Source organism: Xenopus tropicalis, chromosome 3 (assembly GCF_000004195.4).
Source record: "Xenopus tropicalis strain Nigerian chromosome 3, UCB_Xtro_10.0, whole genome shotgun sequence".
In the NCBI taxonomy this organism is placed as follows: domain Eukaryota; kingdom Metazoa; phylum Chordata; class Amphibia; order Anura; family Pipidae; genus Xenopus; species Xenopus tropicalis.
In genome coordinates this window covers 37,410,161-37,435,290 of record NC_030679.2, presented here as the reverse complement: position 1 = coordinate 37,435,290, position 25,130 = coordinate 37,410,161, and the positions used below count along the sequence as shown (strand labels likewise).

The following is a 25,130-nucleotide window of genomic DNA, read 5'->3' as shown; positions in this document are numbered from 1 at the left end:
TGGTGGGGGGGAGGGGTGTTTGGGGTGGCGGGGGGGAGGGGTGTTTGGGGTGGCGGGGGGGTGTTTGGGGTGGCGGGGGGGTGTTTGGGGTGGTGACCTAATCATGCATGGGGAAAAAAAAATACCGTCAAATACCGTGATACCGATATAATTTTGAAAAATATCGTGATATAAATTTTTGGTCATACCGCCCAGCACTACCAGGCACCCCCATAAAATATGCAGGATTGCAGGCCAGCCCCCCCCGAAGACAGCGCCCCCATGCACATTGGCGTTCAGTGGAACTTACTGAACTTCGGGATCCTCCAGGCCATCGATGCGGCCCGTGCCGCTTCTGTTGCGTACTGACGTCAGTACGCATGGGGCGCAACCCGATCTACACCGGTATGGGGGTATTTAAAAAATTAATATCAGTTTTTTAAAAAAAACAAAACGGTATTCGGTATATGGCGTATACTGCCCAGCACTACCTGATCTGGTGTTTTTTCTGTCTATTGCACTATAGTAAATAAACACTTTTTACTTAGAAACCGACAGGCAAAGGGATACATAGGAACTGAAACTAATTTATTACCTTTTGTTTTGATCAATATTAGTAAATCATACACAAGAGCCATGAATAGCCTGTAAATTATATACCTATAACTGTTGCTTAGTGATGTCATTAGTTATAATCAGCACTCAGTGATGTAATTTCACATGACTCACTGCAATTTGTGTATTAAAATAAATAATGCAACTCCTGTTGTACATTGTAAAGTATCAGGATATTACATGTAACTTCAGTGTTCCATGACCTGTAAAATAAAACACTCTCCCTTTGGCTTTATACTTTTGTATGGTCATGGAATTTATAGGCAGCGGCAGATTTTAGTTTGCTGCACCCAGAGGCCGCAATGATTTTATCAGTCCCATTATATTTTGACAAGTGCAACTACCAGCAACATCCTACAAAATCTCCCAAGTAGTTGAACCTTTCTAAAAACATGTGAAGCTGGGCATACATTGAAAGATCCGAGCATCTGGTGAGGTCGCCCAACGAATGGACCTTTCTCCGAAATGTCCACCTTGAAGTAGGCGATATTGGATTGATACGTTCAACCAATCACAACAACGGGGATGCAGGCTGTTGGGGTTAGGACTGCATCGAGCCAATGTGTCTGATATCTGCTCCATTTTTGGCCAGATATTGATCAGCAGGGCTGGTCTTATAAACCGTGAGGCCCAATTGGGACAATTTGGTGGGGCCCCCTACAAATGGTGGTGCCAGCTGGCACAGGACAGCTTTGTGTGCTTATTCCTGCTGGTGCGGGGCCCTATTGGGCCCAATAGGTCTAATTGGCCTCAGGCCGGCCCTATTGATCAGGTAGGCCTCTCAGACTGAAGGAGCCCAACTGGCAGCAAAAATCTGCCTGTTTATGGCCACCCTAATAATAAACAGACATGAATAAAACGAATGAACAGCTCTATTGCACAATATATATTTGCTGTCCTTTTATAACAAATACATTGAGTGTAACAATCCCAATACTGAGCTTAAAAGAGGTCTTTTACACACAGACATGGCTCTAGATGTGTGAAAGCCTCAGGCAGCAGCCATACACAAATGTACAGTATACTTTCTACACGTTATACCTTTACACCTAGGGTGCTGCCAGCGCTCCTGCGGGACCGATACTTGGGTGGGACACTTTAAACATTCCCCATTAACACTCACTGTAACGCTCATTATCAAACCACAGAGACAAGACGAGACTATTCGTATTAGCGATTTATCCCACCCACCTGCGCCAATGTGCCTGTAGCCGCCGCGCTTCCGGGTACAAAGCCGCACTGTCACAGGCAAGTAGCGATGCGACTCCCGGCAACTTTGCGGAGATACACTGGCACCTGCAGGTTCGGAGGATCCATTCGCTTCATTGCTCGGAGTTACAGCGGGGAAGCAGCCACTGCAGCGTCAGATTTTACAGCGATGCGCAATTCTGCGCTCCATGGTAAATGGCACAACCCTTTGACATAACTGGTCCAACCTTTTCCAACTTACAAAGGCTACTAGCACTTCTCTCTTCCCAGTTACTATCCCATATAGAGGCTGTATCATACGGGAACACACCCCTTCCAATAAAAGAGGAAGAAGGATTTTCAGTGCAAGACAGAAGCATAAGGAAATGTAGCAAAATGTGTGACATAGCGCCATCTGCTGTTCATACCGAAAACAGTCATGACTGCAAAAATCCCTCAGTGCTGCGCTACAGTAATTTGCCAAATTCTTAAAGGGAAATTACTCCCAATGTATGATTACGGTTTGTATTCCATATATTTAAGGGACACTTCACTTATCGGGGAAGAATAAGCTGCAGTTACAAGACTATCCTGAGAAATCATTTAATGAATTTGCTTTTATATCTGCAAGCTATAAAGGCCATTTTGGTTGAAGCATTCAAGTACCACAGGGCGGGCACCTAGCCTGCTTGACTTGTATGGCATTATTGTTTGAATAAGTATTTAATGGAAGCTTCATCTCACGGAAAGGATTTCCTACCTATAAAATCAATTAACACTGCTGTACAGTTTCTGAAAGTATCACGTATCAACAGCACCACCTGCTGGTCAGCTTTATGACTATACAATCCTGGAGAACATGTTGATGTTGCTCTGCTCAGTAAAAACATGAGAAATGTCATTTGAGGTTTTTGCTTTTTTGCTAAGCAGAGCAATAGCAGAAGAATTTTCAGCTTTCCTTCCAAACATGTTCCTCCTGACTGGAATAGCTTTGAAATAAAAAAAGGAAATAGCAGTGGGGAAAGAAGCCATGGGCAATAGCCATGAAGGATTTGGACAGTTGCCTCACTCCATGTGTCTTTATCAGAGTTAGTCTAAAAACCAGTGTAATCAGGTATTCAGATGTATGTTGGTGTAGTTTCAGCTGTATTAGCATGTAAGATGTTCTGGTAACTGGTTGGCATGGCTTGGAAGAAGATGTTCCCAGCAAACATTCACAAATTCTAACAAGCTACACCACTCTATATTCACTAGAGCAGTGCTGTCCAACTTCTGTTGTACCGAGGGCCGGAATTTTTCCGACCTACGTGGTGGAGGGCCGATAATGGAAGCCAGTTTTGACCACTCCCCTTTTTGAAACTGCACCCACTTGAAACCACACCCATGTTATCACATGACCATACCCATGTTAATGGTTGTAGTACAGCAAAAACCTGTCATACTCTGCCTGCCCTATGCTGCCTGTGTGTGCCATAATCTGCCTTCCCTACCCTGCCTGTGTGTGCCAGACTCTGCCTTCCCTACCCTGCCTGTGTGTGCCATACTCTGCCTTCCCTACCCTGCCTGTGTGCCATACTTGGCTGGTTTGTGCCATACTTGGCCTGTGTGTGCCATACTCTGCCTGCCCTACCCTGCCTGTGTGTTCCATACTCTGCCTGCCCTACCCTGCCTGTGTGTGCCATACTCTGCCTGCCCTACCCTGCCTGTGTGTGCCATACTCTGCCTGCCCTACCCTGCCTGTGTGTGCCATACTCTGCTTGCCCTATGCTGCCTGTGTGTATGGCACACACAGGCAGCATACAGTGACACAATGCTGGCACTGCTCCTACAGTCTGCACAATAACTATATATTAAAAAACTTTTTAATTGCAGTACCACCTCAGTATATGTTCTTTTTGTAGTGTGCAGGGATTATTTGTGGGTTTCTACTGCTCCTGAGGTGTGAACAGGGGAACAATATGGGTGATTACAGCCTGAGCCTGAGGTGTGAACACTGCAGGGGGTGAACAATGCAGAGATTAAAAGGTGTGAACAACATAGGGAATTACATATTTAAACAATACAGCCTGATTACAGCCTGAATCTGAGGTGAGAACCATGCAGGGGGGGGCAGTTAATCACAGTACTGATACCATTTAAAGCTTACACAAGAGTAAGCCATCAAAGCAGCCAGACAGGTGGGGGGCCACACAGAGGGGGGTCGCGGGCCGCATGCGGCCCGCGGGCCGCCAGTTGGACAGCACTGCACTAGAGTATGAGCCTGATTGATTTTCTCATTGATTAAAAAATTAATATACTAATGCCAGACAAACTGGCATCAAGAACAGAGCCCTTGTAATACTTTCTATGTTTGCTTGGAATACCCCAGTTCATGGGCGTCCGCAGAAAATTTTCCAAGGGGGGGCAAGTAAGCTAGCATCATCCTGCAACAGATAAATATATATATATATTTTTTTTTTTTGCAGGATGATACTAGGGGAGGCTAAATATGGCCCATACACAGACTGACCTACAGCTAATGTGACACTTAGTGGATTCACTGCTGACGTAAAAAGTTAACCTCCCAACTACCTCTTGCCGTTCCCACTGACTCCCAGGGATACTGTACAAAAGTGTGGGTGGGGGTGCTTTTTTTTTTTACCCTAAAATGTTTAGTATTAGTAGTAAAAGTATTCATACGCGCACTTCTGTTAGGGGATCTGCAAACATTTGTGTTTGGGATCAGTTAGCTTAAAGGGGTAGTTCGCATTCGAATTCACTTTTATTTTTAATGGTTTTTCAGTTATTTAGCTTTTTGTTCAGCAGCTCTCCATTTGGTATTTCAGCAGCTATCTGGTTGCTAGGGTCTTATTTACCCTAGCAACCAGGTAGTGATTTAAACAAGAGATGGGAATATGAATAGTTAAGGGGCCTACTTGGAAAAATAAGTAATACAAAATTATAATAATAATAAAATTGTAGCCTCGCAGAGCAATATTTTTTGGCCCCCATTTGAAATCTGTATAGAGGCAGAAGAGAAAGGCAAATTATTCAAAAAAATTAATTAGGAAGACCAATTGCAAAGTTGCTAGGAATAGGCCATTTTATAACATACTAAAGGTTAACTTAAAAGTGAACCACCCCTTTAGATGTGTTTATGTTAGTTTTATAGCAAGAAAGGCAGTGGGTACTGACTCCCCATTATATACAGTGAGATGCAGTCCGTATTTACAAACCCAGCACATTATATGCCATGAGGAGCAGTGGGTACTGATGGCAGATATTCAGGCCCTGGCACTATAACACTGGCACTGATACACAACATTGGCCCCACTGTAACTTACTATAAATGAACAAAACAATGACAAAAAAAAAAAAAAATAGTAAGTGCAAAAAACAACAACACATATATAAACACACAATGAGCTTTTTCAGAGGGAAAGAGTTAACTTACCCTCCATGTGTTAGGGTAGGGGATAGATTATAAATTAAACAATTTAAGGTCAGCTAGTGATTCTTTAGAACTGTATAGTACCTGTGGGATGAAAACTGCAGCAAAAGTTGAGAGTTGGTTCTCAGGTAAAGTTACAGCTGCAGATTCATCTTTTCAGTCTTTATTTCTGTTTCCAGTTTGCAAAATCTCCCGATCCCTGTGTGCATCTGTGCTCTGATTGGTCAATTTTACTGTCTGTCAAGGAAGCTGTGCTCTGATTGGTGAATCCACAAGAAGAAAGATCCAATCGGAGCACAGCAAAAACGGGCTTGAGGGGAAAGTGCAGAAACGGAGTAAGGTTTTTGTTTTTTTTGCTACTTTTCCAGGGGGGGGCAAGTGCCCCCTCTTGCCCCCTTCTGTGGACGCCCATGCCCCAGTTGGATGCCTCCAACTGCTGACGACTCACCCCTCTATTCGCACCACTTAACTACCAGTTTATGTTGCAAGATTATCAGCAAGGTTGCATTCTCTGTTAAGCTGGCTTTCACTGAATCCACTTGATTGCCGAGGGGCAGAAGAGGCACACTCCTAGGATGTAGTGGTGGTGGGGGCTCTAGGCACATACCTCTTTTGAACCCCTAGTCTGGTCCCTTGTCCTCCCACCACTAGCTCTTCCATTTACCCCAGTCATCAGCACTGGTGCACAAGTTGGGCAAGGAACCCAAGGCTCCCTGGAACACCTTGCCGGCTTAGCCTGGTGAGGTTGTCAAATTAGGGGCCAAACGATCGAATTAGATCTGCCCGATTTTAGGCCAGATGTTGGTCGGGCAGGCCCGTCATTAGTGCCCATACATGACCCGATAAGCTGCCGAATCAGTTTAAGGGACTGATATCGGCAGCTACAATCAGTCTGTGCACCTTTAAAGGCAAGGACCGCATGAACCAGTCAATGTGCTCCTCGTCCAACAGGATTTTCAAACCTGCACAGTTGGCATCTGTCAGATATTGGTCAGGTAGAGTGGGGAGGGCCACACACACAGACTGATAAGCTGCCAACGTGGTCTGTCAGCTTTTATTGGCCTGTGTATGGCCACCGTAAGAACTGCAGATCTATCAGCAAATAGCAGTGCTAAAGTGCTGAAATTGTGCTTGTCCACTTTGACATTTGTACCTAATAGGAAGGTGCATCATTGGCTTTACACAGGCAAGTCAAGAGTTAAAAGAGACGGATGCATTCTTGCTTGCACTAGTTGTTGAAAATCTATGCAGCTATCACATGATTGTGCAATAATAGCTTTACACACAAGTCTGATGCCTGAAGTGTTCTGCTAGCACAGCTAGATTTCTGCTAAGTAATACTGAGCCTGCTTCCTATAGCCGACATACAACCAAGAAGCTGTTCTGTACAGAATGTCTTGTAGATATTATCCCAGATCTATCTGCTGGTAAACAAGGGAGTTGCAGAATAAGCACATTTTCCAGTTTTCTTTGGTATCTTGAAATAATTCAAATAAATGTGAAAATTCACAACACTGCAGTACTTTATTTATTTATTAGTGGCACAGTGGAAAGCCTTGTTTGAAGCTGTACAGAATCTTTTCAGAATTGCAAGCAATTTTGTAGCCACTGGGGATGGAAGTCCTTCTGCATATTGTAGATGAAGAGGAGAGCATCATAATATTTTTAAAGATATTTTTAAAGCAGTGAATCTGCATTATGATGCTCTCCTCTTCATCTATATTGTGCTAGAAGGCTAAGCGGGAGCCATTGGGGATCGATGCATCGAGCTTGCGAGCAGTAAGGCTGTGCAGTTGAATAGCTAAACTTTGATTCTCCTTCTGCATATTGGTTTGTGCCCTGTGCCCCCCAGTGTTGCGCCCTAGGCACGTGCCTTTCTGCCTACTCCTAGTTCCGGCCCTGGTGGCGCTTTAAAGTAATTAAAATAAAATGTAATGTTGCTCTGCACTGGTAAAGCTGATCTGATTGCTCTGTCCAGGATCAGGGTGGACAGAGTTGGTGGGGCCCGGCCCAGACCCGATCCCCACCTGTCTCTTCCCTGTTGCCGATGCTCCCCTGAGGGGGTGTGGGGGCCCTTGGGGTAGCACAATCCAGTCCGACGCTGTACAAGATTAACACCATTTCGTTAGGGCAATGACACACGTAGTGCTTTGTTACCTGCAGAAAAAAATGGATCTCTGCATGAAGAATGAGAGATCCAAAGTAAGTTGGATTGCCGAAAGTAAAGTGTTTTCCATGCAGTGTTCTCCTTTTCTTCTCCATTAAAATATATTTTTAGCCTCTCTGAGGGGGCGGCAAAGTACTGTGTGTGTCATTGCCCTTAAAGGAGAAGGAAAGGCTAATAAAGAGTTAAGCTGCAGGCATACCTTCAGTTGTCTCAATAGTGCCCTTAAGTCTCCCCATATTTCTCCTGTTCAGATGATCAGAAGCCAAACAGGAAGAAAAAACACTGAGCTGTGTAAAGAAAGTTCCCATAATGCCTCTCTCCTGCACAGTCACTCAGACCAAGTGAACATGCTCAGTTAGTAAGACTATGAGGAAGCTGCTGATTGGCTCAGATCCACATTCCTAAGGGGGGGGGTGAGTTCTTAGCATTCTTGAGGGAGGGGGGAGCAGCAGAGAGGAAAGAGCTGAAAGCTGCATGTCTCTGGCAGAGGAAAACAGACACAACTAATCTTTTTACAGATAAGTCAGTGCAGCTTTTCTGTGAGTGCTTATGGCTGTATTTACATAGACCTTTCTGATAAAGCTTACTTAGTTTTTACCTTTCCTTCTCCTTTAAAGGCTAGCCCACACAAGCTGTCGGGAGATCACTGCTTTCACCCACATCTACAGAACCTATACATCACTTTAGGCTCCTACACAGTTCTAAGTCTGCAAGCAATCACTGGGTCTGTTTTCTCTTTTATTAGTATATTCCTGTAAACCAATAGGATTAGCAAAATATATCTTTATAAAAGTGTCAAATATATTGCCCCACTCTGTACAAATAATGAAAATATCGTACTTGCAATATAAACTGATATGTATATATATATAGAAGATAATGAACCGTTTGTTCTATATGATACGTATTCATGCTAAAAGCGCAACAAACTCTGTTTCAATAGGGACCTGTCACCCTACAGCTAATATCTCATGGGGCAATTAGTCACCCGCGGTAAATCTCTGCTACCGCGGGTGACCAATCTCCCAGAGAAGCCTATCCACCTACAATAAAAAGGAATTGCCGTTGGAAAGGCCTACGTATGGCTTTGGGTTTTTGAAGATTCCCACAGGAGGAAACCTTGTGCAACTTTGCAACCCACACCTAGTATTGAGTTTTTCCTGACACATCACTATTGTGAGGAGTTGGCTTGGCTCCAGCACTTCCTTATATAAGCTTCTTAAGGGTTGGTGCCACCTACTGGCTGAATTAAAAATTACCATAACTTTTTACATATAAATCTATAATTTACCTCCTTATACACCCTGATCCCTACTTCCAGTTTTAATTTAAAGGTAAACAGTTTTTTAAAGTTTTTATTAACTGCCAATATAATTAATTTTGTAACAACAGTGCCACCTACTGGTCATTTGCTGTAATTGTACAGTCAGAGAGGTATACCTTTAGAACAAGGCCCCCAACCTTTTTCGCACCAAGGCCCGGTAGGAGGCAAAAAAAATTTTCCACGGAAAGGGGGGCGTGGCGCTGCGAGGCACAAACTTCAGGCGCGTTATACATGCTGGGGGTGGTGGGCTCGATTGCTCCTTTAGGTGTGCGTTGCATGGTTTTTCTGCGCTGCGGGAACTGATGCGGCCCACTGCCATGCCATCCATGGCCCGGAACTGGTCTGCGGCCTGGCGGTTGGGGACCCCAGAAGGAAAACAGAGAAGTGTTCTGATGTTGCTCTGTTCAGGAAAGAGATCAGAAGCTTCAGATACCCTTTCCATCTAATTCCTGAACAAAGCAACATGTAAATTGCGAAAGTGCTTGGAAAAGAACCAAGCACATACATTTTTTAAGGAATACTTATGCTATAAGTTCTCATTTACACATGCAGAGCGCAGGTGAGACTATGCAAAGTTTTTCACAGCTGTTGTGCAACTATAGTATACGCCACTCTTTGAAGGTATTTGGATCTAAACCTGCTACTTGCACTTTCAAAGTCCCACTCAAAGGTGGCGGCAGCTCCAGAATTGCCATAGTTGTAGGGCCAGAAGGCAAAAGAGGCTAGTGCCTAGGGTGAAACACTACAGGGTACTGGGCCCAAGATTCCTTATCTAAGTTGGCACATCAAATCTCCCTGCGCCACAATGCAGAGGGCGGAATCAGTGCGCAAGTGGAGTCGCAAGGGATGGAGTGCAAGCAGAGGCTGTGTGTGTGTAGGGGGGGGGGGCAGGTGCACTTGCCTTGATTGCCCTCCCCTTTAGGCCTGGCACTACAGAGCTGCCTGTGTAAAAAGACACAGCAAACGGGCGCCAAAAGAATCAGTGCAGATGTCATTTTGCAAGGGTCTATTTTGAAGCCCAGTTCAGACCTGGCTGAAAAGGATGACATCTTAACACCGCTTCTGTTCAATTGTGCCGGCACATTGCCACATCATGGTCACAATTATGGGAGAAACTGCTGCAATGTGGGTGAAAAAAATGCTGACTTGTCCTCAAACTTGAACTTTGCACCCTACACTTGCTCTTAAGTTGGCCATACACGCACCGATAATATCATACGAAACCTTGTTTCATACAATATTCAGAGCGTGTATGGCGGCTCGACAAGGCAACTGATATTGCAAAAGGCTGCGGATATCAGTCGACTCATTGAATGGCCAGGTCAAAAGATTTTGATGGCGCTCAAGCAAAATCTACGCTCAGGGCTGAATCTGCAGAAGGAGGTAGAATTTCTATTGTTTCTACCTCCATATTGGACGATTCAGCCCTGAACATCAGTGGTGGGTGGTAATGACCTTTTGTGAGACCAATTGTCGCATGAAAGATCGAAATTGCTAAGTGTATGGCCACCTTTAGTTTCACCCAAAAATGAGCCCTATATTTAAACTAAATTGACACTTGAGCCCTATCTGAGAAAGGCTTTCTGCCGAAATGTTTGGGTAATTCTCATCATCGGCCAACTGATCGAATTATAATGGTGGCAATGGGCGCAGTTGGTGCGGTCGCCAATCTGACTAAATCTTTTAACCTGCCGATCAATATGTGGCCAATTTCAGGCCAGATATCAGTAAGGCATGCCCCTCGTTCCTGCCCCTACATGGGCCGATTGTAGCTGCGATATTGGTCCCTTGGAACGATTTGGCAGCTACAATCGGCCCGTGTATGGCCACCTTTACTTGTGTGTCTCTTTTTGCCTGTGCACATTTTTGTGGTATGTATTACTTTACAATTTTACGTGTTATTTTCTGTTTTTTTGTAATTAAAATTGATTGCCCTTTGCATATATAAAAGATAACTATTTTTTAATACTACCACTGTGCTTGTTTTGTGTGTGAAACCCTTATTCTATTGAAAATCATTGTTTTTGGTGCCCTATATGGGGGTACAACTTTTGGGTTTTTAGCACCAAACACCTATACTGTATTTTGAGAGTGTGAAGTGAGTGGCCTCCATTTATCTCTATTTATAATACTGGTACTGGTGACCTGTGCATTGTTGATAAATGTATCCCCTTCCCCTTTGGACTCCATATTGCTAAGTACAGTGTCTGTCAGTAAGCCCCTCGATTCCTTGTAGCGCTCAGTGCATGTCCCTGGCGAGTAACAGTGTGTCTGTCAGTCTTCCTGCTGTGTGTCCGTCTGTGTGACATGTCGCTGTGTGTGTCTTTCCCTTGCTGTACTAGTGTGGCAGTCTCCTCCTTGCATTGCTCCCTCCTCCCTCCATAGGGCAGTATTGGCCATCATTCAGTCGTTCTCCTTCCCGCAGCCGCCGCCTTGGTAGCAGCTTTGCCGGAGCCCACGAACAGTTTTCCGCCCGGGTCACCTCAGCAGAGATGTCCGAGCAGAGCAGCAGCAGATACCAGCAGGTAAGAGCCGGCTCCCGGTAGCGCTGATGCTCATAGCTGCCTGTGAAGTACGTGAGAGCCGCGGCTGTGGCGGAACAGACTAGGCCGCAGTGTTATTATCTGTCTGTGGGGCCATTTAAACGCTGGAACTCGTCGGTAGAAACAGAGTCGTCAGTGTTGGGGGCTATTCCTAATGTTTCTTATCTGAAGTACCTTTTATATGCTAACTAACATATTCTGCGTGTTAGTGCCCGAATTAGCGATACGGAATGAATAATTGCTTAATCCTGGATTTTAGTCTGACTCATTATAAACGTCCATTACCAGAATGGGATCTGCTCTTCCAACCTGGAGTTTTCTGGATAAGGGATCTTAGACTAAAAAACATTAAAACATAAATGTTTTGCCTGAAAGCAATATGCAGCATAGGTTCCATCAAGTACAAGTACTGTTTTATTAAAATAGAGACAAAGTAAAAAAAAAAAAAATGTTTGCTTTAATAGGACTCTTGCGGAAATGGGGTTTCTGTATTTTGGAGCCTTCTGGATCATAGATCCATTAGTAGATAGATACATTAGTTTTAATTGTAGAAAATACTATAATTAAGTTTTCTACATTGCTTGTGAGTTGTAATACTGATATTGGATCCTTTATATGGAAACCCTTAAACCAGATAATGTGGAAATACATATGTCAAATGCAGATGTAATGCTTCAACTACAACAGTGCAGACCTGGCTATGTTACTGTGTAGTTAATGTGTTTGACAAGACTTGGAATCATGTGACAACATACAATTTTTATGAGGTTTGATGTATATGACTGATTGAGATGCATTACTGTTGTGATGTAAAGCAATTTCTTCAAATACTTGCGTTTGTTCCGCCGCTTTGGGCTAAGATCTGCTGGTTGAATGAGGCCTAAGAGCGTTCAGTATTTATTATAATGGACTCAGGTTTAGTGCTTAAATAAAATGTATGATCAGTTCTTTCTCTGCCACTCACAGAAACAATTGCTGGTCCTTGACCAGGTCATTATCACATTTTTTGGTCAGTTTAATGATATTTGTGTTTGTTATCCTGTATATCATTAGATACATTTGTGTTATTTAAAACCTTGGGTGATGTTTACAGAAAACAAGTGTCAGCTCATGTCTGAAACACAGGCAGTTTTTCTTGTTTATCGACACTGATCGTAAAATCCGCCTTCACCTTTGAATCTTTACTACAAGTTACTAACTGTATTAAGCATTGCATCCCTTAAAGGAAAAGTTACACTAAAATTTTTTAATTAAAAAAGCTATTCTTCCCTGCACCAATAACTGCCCTATCCTGCAAACCACTTAGTATCTTAAATGCTTTAATAGAAAATACCTGCTAAAACTTGGCTTCCTGTAAATTGAACTACGGCGATACGGCGAAGGAAGGAGCTGCATCCACTATTCGACGATCGATTGATGGAGCCTAGCCTTCTTTCTGTATAGGAAGGAGTCAGTTGCTAGATAAATACATGCTGTTTTAATGCAGACATTGTGTGGAGATTCGACATTTGAATGAGATAGCCAAGTAGGCTAATGCATACAATGGGCATATTGTCTGAGGCCCCAATACACATCCTGACTGGGGTATACAGTGGGTCAACAATGGGTGACTGGCAAAAAATTACCAGTTTTTCATACTAACCTTGTCCATTTACGGCTTATTGTAGTTCATGCTGTTGTTTACTGTTTTCAGATGTTAAAGGAACAGTAACACCAAAAAAGGAAAGTGTTTTAAAGTAATTAAAATATAATGTACAGTTGCCCTGCGCTGGTAAAACTGGTAAGTTTGCAACAGAAACGCTAATATAGTTGGGAAAAAGAAGAAAAGGCACAGGCACATAGCAGATAACAGATAAGCTTTGTAGAATATAATGGGGTTTTATCTGTTATCTGCTAAGTAACCTGTGCCTTTTTTCCTGTAAATGACTGCCCCCATGGCTACACAGAAGCTTTATTTATATAAACTATAGTAGTCTTTCTAAGGAAAACACACCAGCTGTACTAGTGCAGAGCAGCATTACATTATATAGTAATTACTTTTATACACTTTCATTTTTTGGTGTTACTGTCCCTTTAAGAAACTCCCCGCTGTGCCCTTTAATATATTTACAGAGTGAGAATCCTAAAGTGTAGGGGAAAAAAACAGGGACCACAGATTAATCATAAATATTTTCAACATAATAATATGCTATTAATAATATACAGCAAATTGCATGCCTCATTATTGATAAATTATAATTTATAATCGCTGGGCAAGTCAACATTTCTTTCTTTTTTTTTTTAATTCAAGTCATGTTGTTAAAGTTCTAGCCAGTTCCTGAAGATTGCTATGGAATGGAATGGAATATGCCTCCCTGAAGACCTGTCTCAGTAATGTTTGATGCAATTAAATTGTGTCAATGTGTTAAATTGTGTGCAATTATAGTTGTGTGCCATTGCTAATGATTTTGCATGCTTTGGTGCCCATGTTTAAAAGAGACTCTGTGGTGGGTTGAATTTGCCTTAAAGCCCTTGCACAATCCTTGTCCCTTGGAAACATGGCTAGTCAGGGATGTTACAAAACTCAAGCTACTTGTCCATAGGTATTTGCTCAGGGCCCCATTTGCAGGCCATTCTACAACCAACCACCAGCAATAGCCAGGCCCAGACGACTGGCAATCTGTTGATTCTGGCAAATGCCAGAGGGGCTGCTGTAAGATACCATAGTCACTATTTATAGGGCTGGTGGGGGCTGTTTGGGCCTCTTTGAAATGCCAGGGCCTCTTGAATCCCAGGCCTGGCAATAGCAGGATGGTGCAGGACTTCCCTGTACATTTGCTGATTGGATGTTGCCTAGTATTACATTAACCTTTCTGATATATGCTGTGCTTGTGTCTGTGCTAATGATCTTGTATAGCTATCATTATTTTAGGCCCAGGGGATTTATCTGTGTAATGTTATATTTACAGCATAATTGCAATGCATTAGTGTTTAGCAGAACTGAGCATCAGTCTGACTTTGATGCACTGCCACTTGCCCATAATTAAATTCTGTGCCCCATTCCCTCAAACCCTAACCATTTGTATGCAGCTCATGTGAAAGCACAGCTGTACAATAAAGTATGTCTTTATTTGTAACTTACAGGATGTTTATAAAAGAAATTGGAGAGGAGCAACATAAAGCTTGAAGCCTGCTTGTCACAATCTCATTGTATGATGTATGTTTGTATTGAAAGCCTTTGTGGCCATTTACTGCTGTTGCAAATTTCATTGCCAGCAAATCACTATGTTTGTTCCCTCTCTATTTCTAGTCTTCTATTTTGTGAAATTTTAGTTTCACAAGACTCTCACTTAGATTGCAAAGGAGTTTGAATGTTCTCTCATGCTTTTGTAGGTTTCCTCCAGGTGCTCTGATTAAAATAGGCCCTGAGAATTGTGATAGGGACCTTAGGTCATAAGCTCCACAGGGGCAGGGACTAATGAGTGATGTATAATGTGAGTGATGTATAACATAAAAAGCTGAATAAAAAAAGTCCTTTTCAAGTTAAACATGAAACCCAAATTCCTTTTTTTAATAACACATCCATATCCATTATAAAGGCATTTAAAATATCATATATTGCATGCCCCCACCTCTATGCCTTAGGCAGACAGTAACTTTAGCTTTCTATTCAGCCCTTCCTAGATGTCACTGCACTTCTCACTTTCCCCTCCCCATCACCTACTTATGTAGCCAGTGCATGGGTATGGGCATCTGGTCCTCCAACAAGATTTTGGGGTGATGCAAAGCTTGCCATACTAACAGTGTCCACAAAATGTCAGCTGCCTACTTGCTGTGAATGAATAGTTCCAAGACGGAAGGAAACAAGATTTATACTATCTATATTGTGTAAATGAAGTTTATTTTGCTCAACTAACATGATAAAAAAGAGTTTGGAGTTATACTTAGGGCTCTGGCACACAAGGTAGTTTAGTTTAGAGCCCTTAGGTGACAAGTCCCCTTTAAGCAGCAAAACAGTGCTTACCTACCAAGCCATAGGGCCACATCAGGCACCTTTTAATCTACTGGTTACCCTGACTTTTCTTTTTTTCTGTTTTAAAGAGATACTGACACCAGAAATAAAACCTTTTTACATCTATCAGAACAATGTCTTTGCATGCTATTTATAATTTTGCCATAAAGGTATTTTCCCAATGCTTTTACATTAGCTATCTGGTGCCCCATGTTCCTCTATGAGTGGGCTGCCATATTTGTGCAGCAGGGGGCCGTTAGCATTAGAAGCTGTAACTGACAGGCTGAGAAGGGACAGTCAGATTGGCAAAACAGTCAGGTTCAGGAACTTCAAGTAACACTTACTGAAGCAACCCTATCGGCAAAGAATGGTCAACTTTACCTATAGGTAACTTTTTATGTATATTCATATTTTAAAAAAATTGTTTTTTCCTGTCAGTATCACTTTAAGGCCAGCTACTAATTGTGGTGTGCCCTCCAAAACTGTTTGTTTGTATCCTGGCTTTAGTACACATGGTGTGGGTGCATTTGTATGTATTTTACATTGGAAGTGAGGTTGCAGCTTGTTGCCTACCAAGAACATGTTTCTGTAAATGTAATAGAGCAAGGGTGGTTTATAACCACTATGGAGAATGCAGCGCAAAATCATGAATATAATAGCAGGATCAATTTCATTTATATAGAAGTCTCATGAGAAACAAGATCCTACAACAGCCTTAGAGGCCTCTATGTTAAGTGAACATAACTGGGCTGACCCTGACTCTTGCAGCAAATTTTTCATCAGTGGATATCTAGTACAAAAGTGCCTGTAGGTCATAATTGCTTTTAGAGTAATGACTTCCCTGTAAATGGCTTCTGAAAATAGGTATCATAGAGAAAACATTGAGATACATTTACCTTTACCAGAATAAATGGTCAAAAGGTTTCTTTGGCACTGGAAAAAAAATAAAATATATATATACAATTACCTATGCAGCTGGATGTATATCAGGGCAGAAATACTGTACAGGTATGGAATCCATTATCCAGAAAGCTCAGAATCACAGGAATCATGTCCAATAGACTATTTCAATCAAATAAGTCACATTTAATATGATTTTCTTTTAAAACAGTAGCTTGTACTTGATCCTAACTAAAATATAATTAATCCATATTGGAGGCAAAATAATCATATAGGGATTATTTAATGTTTAAACAATTATTTTGTAGACTTAGGGCAGGGGTACACGGGGAGATTAGTCTTGCCGCAACTAATCTCCCCGCAATGCCATCTCACCGACTAGAATGTAAATCGCCAGTGGGATGGCATACGCGGCGCCGCAATTTGCCGAAGTTGCCCGAAGTTTCCTCTCAAGGCGACTTTGGCAAATCGCTGAATGATTTACATTCTAGCCGGTGGGATGGCATTGCAGGGAGATTAGTGACCCGCGACAACGAAGATTTGTCATGCGGCGACTAATCTCCCCATGTGTCACTGCCCTTATGTATGGTGATCCAAATTACAGAGATACCCCTTATCAGGAAAACCCTAGGTCCCTAGTGTTCTGCATAACAGGTCCCATAGATGCTAAATTCTGGGGCTTTTAGAGCAAGTGCAACATTTTTACTGCATTAAAAAAGCACCTGGCCTCCACTCCATAAAAGAGATACAGGCCTTCAGCCAGGGGAGTATTCTAAATGACCTCAATGCAGCATATTAAATGTATTTTTAAGTGCTTTATTTATATTGTACCAGTTGCTGTAACTTAAAAGATAGGTAAACCTTCAAGGGAATGTATTTGGGGAACAGAACTAGATGGTCTGACTAGTAATTCAATTTGATCTGGTTGTAGGATCTGTCACACCCCCATTCATCTCTTTTGCACTGCATTGGAATTGGTTGCATGGCTAATAGGATGCATTGACTTGAAAATTGCATGTTAAAAATTTGAAATACCCTGAAATATTAATTGCAGTTGCCTTTTAATTGGAATAATTCAGACTCAGTTGGGCGATAGCCTGTAGTGAATGATTCTTTTAAGTAGCCCTTTTCCTTTAAATATGCTTTCTATTAGAAGCAATTTGTATTGGAGTAGCTAAAAAGGTATTTCCTGGTTCCTGTGTCCGTTAGTTGAGCACTAGATGCACCCTGTAAAGTTCTGCATTTACACAAGTCAAATAAATTACGTCTGAACATACACTTATTTTCCATGTGAAAGAATGATCTGCTCCAACCAGAGAGTTCCTTCTCTGGTTGCTGGGGCATGACATAAGCATAAGGTTCGGAAAAATGCTGATTGGTAGCACACCATAAAGTCTTCTGAATCCGGGTTCAGTAACCAGTAACCAGTCGACCCTATTTTTGAACTGAAAATGAACATTTTGCATACATGTATACACTTAATTTTTTTTTATATCTGTTACTTCTGTTTCTTAAACCACAGCCTCGTTACTAGGGTAAACTGGACCCTAGCAACCAGATAGCTGCTGAAAATCCAAAATGCTGAACAAAAAAGTATAAAAAATTAAAACCAGTTGCAAATAGTTTTAGAATATGAATGACTTCATAATTCTAAATCATTTTAAAGGTGAACCACCCCTTTAAGGTAAGGTACCATTCATTTTGACATTAGGGAATGCATCATAACCAATAAGATTTGCCCTCTGAGTGGGTCTTAAGTCTATGATTAAAGTGGTTTTTAGGCATTAACTTGACAGGTTAAAGCTACTCATCCTGGCTGGATGTGAGAATGGACAAAAATGATGGCAGATATTCTAAAGCTCCAAGTTTTGTGTTAAAGTGATGTGCCAAACGATCAAATTAGCCTTGATTCTCCCGATATTGCCCAACCATAGGTGGGGGATTTTAGGAGAAGATATCGCCAAGTGAGCGGATCTGAAGGTGTATGGGCACCTTTAGAAATGCGCTGAGTCCTGAATCCTTTGTGAAAGATTTGTCGAATACCAAACCAAATCCTAATTTGCACACGCAAAGAGAACCACACGCTGCAAAAAATTTGCTGCTTCCGTGTTTATGTGACAAAAAGTCACGGGATTTTAAGGATTTGGATGTGGTTCGGCCAGGAGTGTGGATTCACCAGAATCCTCCTGAAAACCTAGAATCTTGGTGAATCCTGGACCGAATCCTGGATTCGGTACATCCCTAATTTGGCTTTAGCAAATGTGCCAGGGAAAGTAAAGAATTGTGTGTGCAGCACAGGTAAAGTAAACTGTATCCTGGTAATGCTCCCCTTTATAACTTGCAGTAAGCGCTATCTGGTCTGACCTGCCTCCTCTACATAGCCCTAGGGTGTAGTTGCTCTTTCATGCCTTTATTGAAAGTTAAAAAGAACAGCAGATTTTAGAGTTTGAGTTCTCAACCATAGATTCATCTAATACATCAACACTCATAGGTTATCCATCTAAAAAGGAGTTACCCCAGATACAAAAGGTGCAGGTGCCTGCAAACCTCACTGTTTTAAACACTTTTGCATTAGCCACAATTGCACCTTGTCCTTTTTAGTGGTGGGCATGTATCACTCGAAATCACTGAATTCTCAAGTGATATTGGCCTGTCATTGAACCCGACAAGTGCTATTACTGCAATTCTCATTTGGTTTAAATAAGAAGGGTAGTTTAGAATCACAGGCACAATGCTACATGCTTATTAGCCACATATATGGAAATGGAAATGCACAGCCATTCCAGAACTGTGGGGCTGGCGCCCCTAATAAGGGAACCCATGGCTTCGCCTGGGCCCCTGACGGACGACTACATTTGGGGTTTGTGGCGGCTGCCTATTCATCGCCCTGCACATCCATTGTAGCCCAGTCTGCACACAAGTGGCTGTGAGATTTAGGGTGAAAACTATTTTACTACATTTTTTGTCATTGAATACAAAAATGCATATGTGAGGGAGTGGAGAGGCCTAAACAATTGTTGGATGGCTTGCATAGAAAAAAACATCCTCCTAACAAGGGCAGCTGGGAGGTTTGTGCCACTACTATGTAAAGCCCCAGACATGCCATTAAGCCCCAGCGGGGGTCAAACATATGGGTGACTCCTGAATAACATGGGAGGGCTGACAGGTTGGCTAAGCTTGTAGACCCCTGACCTATTGCACTCTGACTATTTCTGCCCTTTGATATCAACTAAACTGAAAGGACAAGTTAAGATGTCTGAAGCAGCACCTATATACAAATGTACACAAAAAATATCTGGATGTGGTTATATGTGCCAAATGTGTTAATAAGCACAGAGCCCACATTCCACACATCCATTTTCTGCCTGCCTTCTTTACCTACTGAAACCAAAACACATTCTTACAAAGGGTAACTTGATATCTTGTCTTTCCTATATCTTGCTTCTTCAGCGTGTTTACCATCTTCAGACAAATGCTGACTCAACAGAATCCATTTTCCTCCGTGACTGCTAGTTTAAAATCTGAGCTGCTTTGTTTTGCTCAGGAATACTGTTCTGTGGGAACAAAAGGTTTTTATTTGTATCTATTGGAATAGGGATTATGTGAGCGTGTACAGCCAGCTAAAGCCACTGGTCAGTAAAGCTCCCCATGCACGGGCCAATCCGCTCGCTTGGCGATGTCGCCAAGCGACCGGATCTTCTCCCGATATGCCTCCTACGGGTGGGCGATATCGGGAGAATCCAGGCTAATTCGATTGTTTGGCACTGGGGCCAAAGGATCGAATTATAATGACGGGCATAGGCAAAGTCGGTCCGGGGACCGCATCAACGAGCTGATGCGGTCCCCAATTTGACTAGATTTTCTAACCTGCCCAATCGAGATTTGCCCGATTTCTGGCCAGATATCGATCGGGCAGGCCCGTCGGTAGTCCCCATACATGGGCCGATTACCTGCCGAATTGGTTTAAGGGACTGATATCGGCAGCTAGAATCTGCCCATGTTTGGGGACCTTTAGACGTAGTCAGGTTTACTATGCCTTTATATATGCGCACATAAAATATTCAAAAACAACATTCCATGTTCCATATGCATCCGCTTACATATATATTAATGGACTGATGGATGGTTACTGTGTGAATCACTAGATGCCAGTCCACATTGTTGGCCAAACAGCATTGTCATATTTATTGGACCCATGACTTGCTAAGCTTTGTACTCATGCTCACAAATTAAATGAATGAGAAAACTATTGCAGGGCTGTCACACAGCAAAAATGCATTTTCAGACTTGGCTTGTAAGTTGGCTGCAGTCATTATTGGCATCATGGGACTTATTGAATAACTTTCATGTTCCTTGGCTCTTGCTGTGCCCTGTGTTTCCATAGGCAAAAACATACAATTTACAGAGCTGGCAAGTCCTTAACAGCTGTCACTGTAGATTTTACAATTTACAGCAGGCAAGCAGTTAAAAAAAATTATAATAGGGATATCTATTGTATATTATTTTTGTAATTAAAGAGTTCTTCACATATGTCCTTAAAGGAGAAGGAAAGTCTAATAAAGAGTTAATCTCAAGCTGCAGGCACGCCTTCAGTTGTCTCAATAGTGCTGAGCTGTGTAAAGAAAGTTCCCATTATGCCTCACTCCTGCATCGAGACCCAGACCAAGTGAACATGCTCAGTTAGTTAGACTATGAGTCAGCTTCCTGCTGATTGGCTCAGATCCACATTCCTAAGGGGGGGGGGAGTGAGTTCTTAGCATTCTTGAGAGAGGGGGGAGCAGGAGAGAGCAGAAAGCAAAGAGCTGTGTGTCTCTGGCAGAGGAAAACAGACAACTAATCTTTTGACAGGGAACTCAGTGCAGCGTTTCTGTGAGTGCTTATGGCTGTATTTACATAGACCTTTCTGAGCTTACTTAGCTTACCTTTCCTTCTCCTTTAGGGCTCTGGCACATGGGGAGATTAGTCGCCCACGACAAATTTCCCTGTTCGTGGGCGACTAATCTCCCCGAATTTCCATCCCACCGGCGAAAATGTAAGTCGCCGGTGGGATGGCACACACTGCGCAGGCGATTTCGGCCTTGCGAGGCATTTTCTGTGATTTGCCAAAATCGCCTGCGCATTGTGTGCCATCCCACCGACGACTTACATTTTCGCCGGTGGGATGGCAACTCGGGGAGATTAGTCGCCCGCGAACAGGGAGATTTGTCGCGGGCGACTAATCTTCCCGTGTGCCAGAGCCCTTAAAGCCACATGCCTCCTTTCATCCACAGAGAGCAGTTGTGCTGCTAAATGGGTGCAGTTTTTAGTTTTGCTGTCTTTATATTTGGTTCTCAAAGCCTCCAGTCAAAGGGGTTGTTCCCCTTTAAATATCTGTTAATATGACGGAGAGTGTAATATTTTGACACAATATGCAGTTGGTCTTACTTACTTTTATTTTTTAAGCTTTTTGAATTATTTAGCTTCTTGTTTAGCTGTATGGGACCTGTTATCCAGAATGCTCGGGACCTGGGGTTTTCCGGATAAGGGATCTTTCCGTAATTTGGATCTCCATAACTTAAGTCTGCTAAAAATCAATTAAATATTGAATAAACCCAATAGGATTGTTGCTTAAGTTGCTAAAAAGGGGTATTTTATAACACTTAAAGTTAACTTAAAGGTGAATTACAATTTTAATGCACAGACAGTAATACAACAGGGGAAACTATTTAATGGTCACTGAGTATGAGTATGCAGCAGTTTCCATAGACTACAGTTCATATCGATGGTATGAATGCAGGCCGCTATCAATGGAAGCTTCATTCAGCTTTGCTAGCAAATAAATATTTTTCTTTCACAGAGGCACCGTTTCTATAAAGTTATTCTGAATACAGATGATTGGGGATTAGTTTGGAGATAGGCAGCTGTTCTCTTGATTTTATTTCACTATTTCTGGTGTGGGGATTTTATTGTTGAGCAATTTAGATTTACAGGTGATTGATTAATATTTTTTCACTCTTTGAAAATAAAAAACTTTTTTTAAGCGCGGACAAGGTTTAGCATCTACAGATGAAACCAGTTAGTGACTGCAGTTATTGCAAAGGTTTCCGATTTTGCACGACTGAACTGTGTTACACACGCACAAGATTAAGGCTTAATGTTTTTGTGTCACATAATCCTAATAATAGCATTACAGAATCTTTGAGATCTTAGATCAGGTTGTCACATGCCCTTGAAAGCGTGACTAGTGGGGAAACGGTCTAGTGTGCATCAACTAAAGCAAATGACAGAAAGTCTGCTGATGCATGCTGATTGAGGAAAAAAGGTGCAGATAAAGTAACGAACACAATGGAAATGATTCTAGAGTTATAGGAAGTTTTAATGTATAAAAATGTAGAAGAGCTTATACACTTCCCCATTGTTTTTGGCACAGTGAAATTTACATATGCCAATTTATACTATAAAGCCAGAGTCACTCCTTAGTGTAATATTTACCATGAACCTCAGTAGTGTGTTAAGGTGGCCATACATGTTACAATTACGGATGGTCACAGTAAAGTTCACTTGTACCCTCAACATTCAGAGCTGAATCGTCAGATATGCAGGTAGTTACAAAATAATTCTACCCCTATCCTACGCTTGCCTTTGCTTGGGCACCTTTAACAGGGCCTGATCAAAATTTTCTGTCCTGTCCGATTTTCAAGACTACTTTTGCGGTATCGGGCGCTGATCAGTAAATGATCAGCATTGTTTATTTCTGCAGCCATGACAAGTAGCTGCTACATGCAGCTCTGTGTCGCTCCACCTTTTAGAGTTTGTTTTTATGTGTATTAAAGGGCTTGTGCCCTGCAGTCAAAATATCCCTGCTTAACCTTCGCAGACACTTGTTTCTTGTTGATGCAGATAGTTTTTATGTTTCCTGCAGTTTAAAAAGGCTTAGGGAAACACAGCGCTACATGTCATGGCTTCAAAATAGATAATGAAATAGATGTGCTGTCTCTATGTGTGTTTTAGCAGAGTCAGTTCTTAGTATTGTGTATGGAAGGGAATTTTCTGGAGTTTTGTAGCCACGACAAGAAGCAGGCCACAAGTAGCACCGTGTCGTAGCCCTTAAGCTACATGGGACTGATTCTTGGCCTGTGAATAAACACAGAACGTAGATTTTGCTTGGGCCCATTAACCTGGCCGATCGAGGAGAAGACTGATATCCGCAGGCTTTTGCGATATTGGTCACCTCTTCGAGCCGCCATACACGCACTAAAATATTGTACGAAACAAGGTTTCATACGAAAATATCGGTGCATGTTTGGCCAGCTTAGGAGTGTGGTCAGTAGCTATTCCCTCACTAGAAATAGCTACAGATAGGGCCATACTGGGTGACTTAATCACCTGTATGACCCTGGTCTGTAGACTTAGGCTAATGGCACATGGGTTGGTTAGTCTGCTGACGTACATACACCAGCAAAGAAAAGCAAATCCACTCCCACCCTGACCTTAATTTGTGTGCGCTGACATGGAATCAGTCCGCTAATGTACACACACAATGGGTTTTGGTGCTAAAATGCATGCGCATTTAAGTAGTTTAAGGCAGCAAATCAGCTTTTTTTTTCTGCTGGTATATACACCATAGGAGAAACTGACCCATTAGCCTTTTTTCGTGACTGGGAAAACAGTAAACATTTCTTTTTATTTTTTTTATTTAGTCAAAAAAAGAAAGTCGCCCATTACATGTACTCATGTTCTTATTTCTTATGAATGACTTGTTTAGTCTCAATTGTACAAAAACTGGAAATGACTGAAAAATAGATGTTTGCAGCTTTTAGTCACTTGCTAGTGATATTTGGTAAATATTGAGAGACCTGCGTTCCTGCGTGTTTGTTTATGCAAACAGATCTTGACACCTGTTACATCATTGCTTCCTTAGGGCGCGGTCACACAAAGCTTATATCCGCTTCTCTCAGCCCTGCGTTATTTCGGCCAGGTTAAGAGAAGTGGATCCACTTGCCTACACTCCACTGTGTGCAAAAGCAGACATTTTCCAGGCCGACCGCCGATCCGCTCCACTCTGTGTGCCCCCGCTCGGGCAGTTGCCATAGTCTTAAATGCAGGCACACAGAGGAGTGTAGGCAAGTGGTTCTGCTTCTCTTAGCCTGGCCGAAAAACGCAGGGCTGAAAGAAGCGGATATACAATTCGGATGACCTCTCCCTAAGGCAGATGTTCCTATAAACTGTAATAGTTACATAGTAAGTAATTCCTCACAGCAGAAACCTGATCCTTTCCATTCAATAAATAATATTCCAGCAAGAAACTACAAGGGTAAATATAGGATTATTGTACAACTTTTCATTATTTTGCTGACAGATTATGTGTATGATTGTGATGAAAGCTCATTGAAAAAGGACAACACTGCTAATCTTATAAAAGCCAACAAGGTGTGTGTAAATACAGTAAAAGTGAGACCCATGAAACTCCCAAAACACTGAACCATATCAGAAGATATGCCCCAACAAAGTCAAATCCCATGCATCTGATTTATATGCTTCTGAAACTGCCAAAATTAGTCATTAGTAGCCACCTGTAAGGACAACTCGGTCCCATTAGCGCAATTGGTAATCAGTTTTTGCTTTTGTTCTTCTAACCCATGTATGGGATACCATATCCAGAAAGCTCCAGATTACAGGAAGGACATCAGGCCATTTTGAGCAAATAATTATATTTTTAATTTCCTTTATCTCTGTAGTAATAAAACAGCCTATTGTGCTTGATTCTCAGTTTGTATACATCCGAATTGGGAGCAGAACTACCCTGTTGGTTAATTTAATGTTTAAATGTTGTTTTTTTAAGTAGTCTTAAGCTATGATGATCCATATTAGAGAAAAAGCACTTATGTGGAAAACCCAAGGTCCCAGTCATTCCATAACATAGATCAGAAACCTGTAGTATTTTTTTTCTAATGAGCAGTATAGATTGCTGCTATTCTGAGTGCTTACTGTTATGGTGCCGGGGGCTGTTCCTG

General features: G+C 42.1%; 2 protein-coding genes across 3 annotated transcripts in view; one reads left to right on the top strand and one right to left on the bottom strand.

Moving 5' to 3' along the window:
• Positions 1-2,150, bottom strand: part of rnf14.3 (ring finger protein 14 gene 3) — a 44,743-nt gene extending 42,593 nt beyond the window's left edge. Inside the window, exon 1 of the mRNA XM_031898801.1 lies at positions 1,786-2,150. The gene's annotated coding sequence lies outside the window, so the exon portion shown is untranslated. The remainder of the gene's footprint in view (positions 1-1,785) is intronic.
• Positions 2,151-10,973: 8,823 nt separating this feature from the next.
• ndfip1 (Nedd4 family interacting protein 1) overlaps positions 10,974-25,130 on the top strand; it is a 33,576-nt gene continuing 19,419 nt past the window's right edge. Inside the window, exon 1 of one of the 2 annotated variants that reach the window (XM_012959155.3) lies at positions 10,974-11,228. In XM_012959155.3, the coding sequence (XP_012814609.1) occupies positions 11,196-11,228 (33 nt within the window). In that variant the 5' untranslated portion in view covers positions 10,974-11,195. 2 annotated transcript variants of the gene reach the window in all.